A 4909-nucleotide genomic window follows, 5' to 3' on the forward strand; every position below is an offset into this window, starting at 1 on the left:
TCATTCATAATTATCACGTTCTTATAAGAGTAATTACATTATTAATTGTATGCCAACTTTGTAGATAGTTTTAAATCAACCTGTTCAGACATGTTATGACACCCCTCTGGAGCAGTGCGACTTCAACCTGAACCTTGTAGCTCAGACATAGGAACATCTTTACTGTGCTACAAGAATCCTCAGACCTAACTTTGTATATCAAGATTAATTGGCAAATATAGTGCAAATCCATCATTTTAATGAAATTGAATTGGCGATTAAGAATGAGAAGGTATTTTGGGAAGGCAACAAAGGGGTGGAACATATTAACCGGTAACCTCTGATGATTGCCATTCAGCTCTTCCTTATTAAACATTGGTGGCCAATTTATACATGAATATTGGTGTGCATAAGTCAAACGCTATTAATTTAACAGGAAATTCTAGGCCATTATTGCTCCAATGTTTTCTGTTAAAGCACCGCCCAGCAAAATCAGAATTCAACTGCATCACATTGTGTCAAAGTCAGTAATTGTTCACCAATTAGGCATTTGATTAAATTTAAAAAATAAACTTTATAAATAAGGATACAAATTAATCAAACCTTTGCGGTATGAAGCAGAGAATCCATGGCTGACCACATGCTTATCTGAGTGGAAAATGATTGACATCACATGCCAAGAAGAGGTAAAGTGAGGAGGAAAGACTTTTCCACAAAATGTACCCAGAAGATTTCCCTCATCCTCGGGCACTCCATTATAGATTTTAATGTAATCATATTCGCAGTAAGTGTGAAATTCAAGGTCAAAGTAATGGAAGGTGAGCAAAATGGAGGAGCCCTCTGTAACAACAATGAGCCATGTACATTTAGTATCATATGGATAATATCCTGGGAAGTTAGGGCTGGAGAAATTCCCATTCGTTGCCGAAAGTATGCCGCCACATTTAACCCCTAATGGGAAAAAAAGCAAAAAAATTATGCTTTTCTGTAACATTTGCTTCAATGCTTTAAGAATGTTAATAATTTCACATAAAAAAGGCCAAAAATTCAATAATTCAAGAGATAACATAGCAGTTGGTGTGATAAAAGAACCATTCAGGAATGTTGCAGATTTCATCCCTTTCAAATGAACATAGGAGCAGGAGAAGGCCATTCATCCCATCAGCCACTTACACTACGGTTGATTGGACACATACCCACACTATCCCGATAACCCTTTACGCCATTGGTAATCAGAAATCTATCAAAAAAACATACTCAGTTAAACATTAAACATCAAAACATACTCAGACTGAGCATCCACAGCTAGGATAGAGAACTTCAAAGATGCACAATTTTCTGAATAAGACAAATTCTCATCTCAACTCTAAATAAAATTCTGCTCACTTTTTAAATTGTGCCCCTTGGTTCCAATCTCCCCAACCAAGGGAACCATCTTTCCTGCAACTAAAACAAAACAAAACTGTGGATGATGGAGATCTGAAACAAAAACAGAAATGGTTTATGACACTCATGATCTGGAAGGATCCGTGGGGAGAAAGCAGAGTTAACATTTCAAGCAAGTCCGATGACTCTTCATCAGAACTAAATTTCGCCAGCAATTTATTTCTGCTTCCTACATCTATGCTGTTTATCCCTTTATATAACTTGTAGGTTTCTATGAGATCAAAACTTTATAGAATACAGGCCCAATTTACCCAATCTCTCTTCAGAGGACATTTCCACAATCCAAGGAACAAGTCTGCTGACCCTTCATTTAACTCCCTATATGATAATAATATTTTTCCTGAGGTAAGGAGACCAAAATTGCACACAGTAGTCTAGGTGTAGTCGAACCGAGCTCCGATACAATTGAAGCAAGACTTCACTACTCCTGTACTCAAATCCTATTGCAATAATACTAGTAACCTTCCTAATAGCTTTACATCGAGTTACCTGATCTCAGCTATGAGACTGTTATTTTACAATTGAAAGAACTTCATTTTTAAATCATCATTCAAGGCTGACCAAGTACATCGTGTCAGAAAGAACAAAGGCAGTGACCACGTACACAGCTCCACGTAAAACTCAACAATGGATTGAAAATCACCAGATTTTCATTTTCACCAAAATTACAAGTTTTGAAATTGTAATCACAATTTCAGCCTGAGTACAAACACTGCTTTGAGAAAGCAGTTAACATCATAAACTAGATAGTCAGTATTGTCTGAAATTTATACTTCTGTCTCTATTGGCTCTCAGTTCGCTGGAAATTGACTTCAATCACACTTTTTTCTTATCAAGTTTGAAAATAGTCTCCTAAAATCAAGGCAGGAAAGATAGCATTTTATCTGCTTAAACCCATGAGATCTATATGTAACAGTTTAGAACATACAGACAATGGATGTTTTACCTGGTCTGGCTGTGACTCTGCAGACAATCCACAATAGTAAGACACCCAAGGCAAACTGAACTACACTATTTTGCATTGCTGAACATATAAAGAAAACTAAAAACCCAGACTGGAAAGGCAAAATTATATAATTCTTTGCAGCAACATATGAAGTAATACACAATGGTAGTGGAATTAATAGTGGCATTAATAATTCAATCGTAGTCTGCATTAGTAACATGATCCATCTCTGGTTCCTTTCATTAAATATTAATAAGCTAGGTCCACTGTCCTCAGCTTCCACAATGCACTATACAACTTGTTGTACAATCTTTGAAACAATCATATAAATATTTAATTCACTCAAGTCATAAATTTTCTTTTGTAAATTTAGGGATGATCCCAGCTTCATTAAATCCTTTACGGAAAGAGTCATAATTAACATTAAAAATTGATTCATTAACAGGTGCTGGACCAGTTCAAAACTGGTATTTACAAATGTCCCAAAATGACTTAGAATTGAAAGCTTTAATTACTGTAATTAGAAATTCACAGACATCAGCTCAATGAGACTCCACCCCACCTCTGACCTCTCTTGGTAGCAACGTCCCTTTTAAATCAAGTATTCACTTGTTCATTTTGAAAAATAATTTTTGAAATTCTTTGCAATATTCAATTAAATTTTATCCTATTGGGTAACCCCAAAAATTATGCATATGTGAGTATTCAGGAAATTATATTATCAGGCACAGCTATGAGGATCTTCATAGTTGAACAACTTGTCAACACCAATATCTAAGAACATACTGTACAGGTTGAGTTACTTGATCCCAGCCACGCGACCGCTATCTTACAATTGGACATAAGAAAGAACTTCATTTTTAAATCATCACTCAAGGCTGACTAAGTATATTGTGTCAGAAAGGACACAGGCAGTAACCAAGTACACAACTCCACGTAAAACTACTTAGGCATGGTTCCAGTCAACAGCTGGTGCCCATGGTACATTATCTCCTCAAGCCTGCTCAGCCATTCACTATCATCATGGCTTATCTGATTACTTCAGAATCCTGATCATCTTCACCTCCTTGCTTACAAGAATCTATCTACTTTTTCTTGAAAAATACTCAAAGACTCTGCTTCCACTGCCTTTTGAGGAAGGAAGTCAGAAAAAAGTTCTCTCCACTTCTCTCCACAAATGGATGATCCCTTTTTTAAAACAGTGACAGTTATTAGTTCTAGATTCTCCCACAAGCAGAAAACTCCATTTCACATCCACCCTCTGTTTCAATCAAGTTACGTCTTACTCTTCTAAACTTCCGTAGATATAAGTCTAGCCTGCCCAACTTTCCTCATAACACCACTTGTCCCCTCAAGGTTGTCTTATGGGGAAAGGATGCAGTCTTTATTTTCTCTAATCATTAATGATAAAATAACTCCTCATTACCGTATTTAATCACGCTATACTCTCCATTCCACACGTGGAATAAAATGGTACACTGATATTTCTCCATTACGGATAAATAACAAATATATTGATCAAATTAATGTGTCTATTTTAAAATTGAGTTTATTTTCATTAGGCTTATTATGAGTATAACAAGTCTCCTACAATTTGTCTCATTATTTAACTGTTCATGTTTTGATAGGACTTTATCACAGATAGTGGGAATTCAGGGTTGTTTTTCTGAAATCTCAAATAATTGTATCAATCATATCTTGTTGCACCAAAGTATAAGAGTATGGTACAATTGGCCAATGATATTATTAATCTAACGATACATTGAGTTCTGGGAAGCAGTCTGAGACTTTGGACATTATTGAAGGTGTAGATGGATGGGGTAGTGAAGAGGACAGCAGACCACCAAAGCCAGTCTGTACCAAGATAGCTGCCTCGGTCAATGTTGTGACCAGGGTTCAACAGTCTAGAATTGCAGGGGTGGCATGGTGGCTCAGTAGTTAGCAATGCTGCCCCAAAGCTCCAGGGACCTGGGTTCAAATCCAGCCTCAGGTGACTGTCTATGTGGAGTTTGCACATTCTCCTTGTGTCTGTGGGTTTCCTCCCACAGTCTAAAGATGTGCAGGTTAGGTGGATTAGCCATGCTAAATTGTCCATAGGGATGTGTAGGTTAAAGATTAGCCAAGGGAATTGCAGGGTTATGGGGGTAGGGTAAGGGGACGGATCTGAGTGTGATGCTTTTTGTAGGGTTGGTGTGGCTGAATGGCCCACTTCTATACTGTAGGGATTCTATGAAGGTGAATGATCTTTTCCACTCTGCAAGGATAAGTCTTTCGATTTACTCTATCTCACACCCACAGGGACACCACTCACTCTAACCCAGCCACTGCACATGCCTCTTACCAAGACTCTTGGACTATAACTCTCACTATTGCACACATATCCACTCAACACTCTCACCCATTCCATCCTCCCAAATTACTAAACCTTCCTCACCTCTGCATCTCACTTACTCAGGACATCTCACCATCTGTATTGCTCTTCTATTACCACTAAGGGCTCCTTCAATCACTTCCATCATAATCATCCCCTTCCTTTGT

The 4909-nt window shown here is 37.5% G+C and overlaps 1 protein-coding gene across 1 annotated transcript in view; it reads right to left on the reverse strand.

The window, feature by feature from the left end:
• The window catches only part of cdcp2 (CUB domain containing protein 2), a 67855-nt gene extending 63534 nt beyond the window's left edge, over positions 1–4321 (reverse strand). Inside the window, exon 1 of the mRNA XM_048601618.1 lies at positions 583–4321. Within this exon, the coding sequence (XP_048457575.1) occupies positions 583–1132 (550 nt within the window). The 5' untranslated portion in view covers positions 1133–4321. The remainder of the gene's footprint in view (positions 1–582) is intronic.
• Between the last annotated feature and the right edge of the window lie 588 nt (positions 4322–4909).

Source organism: Rhincodon typus, chromosome 10, assembly GCF_021869965.1.
Source record: "Rhincodon typus isolate 14 chromosome 10, sRhiTyp1.1, whole genome shotgun sequence".
NCBI lineage: Eukaryota > Metazoa > Chordata > Chondrichthyes > Orectolobiformes > Rhincodontidae > Rhincodon > Rhincodon typus.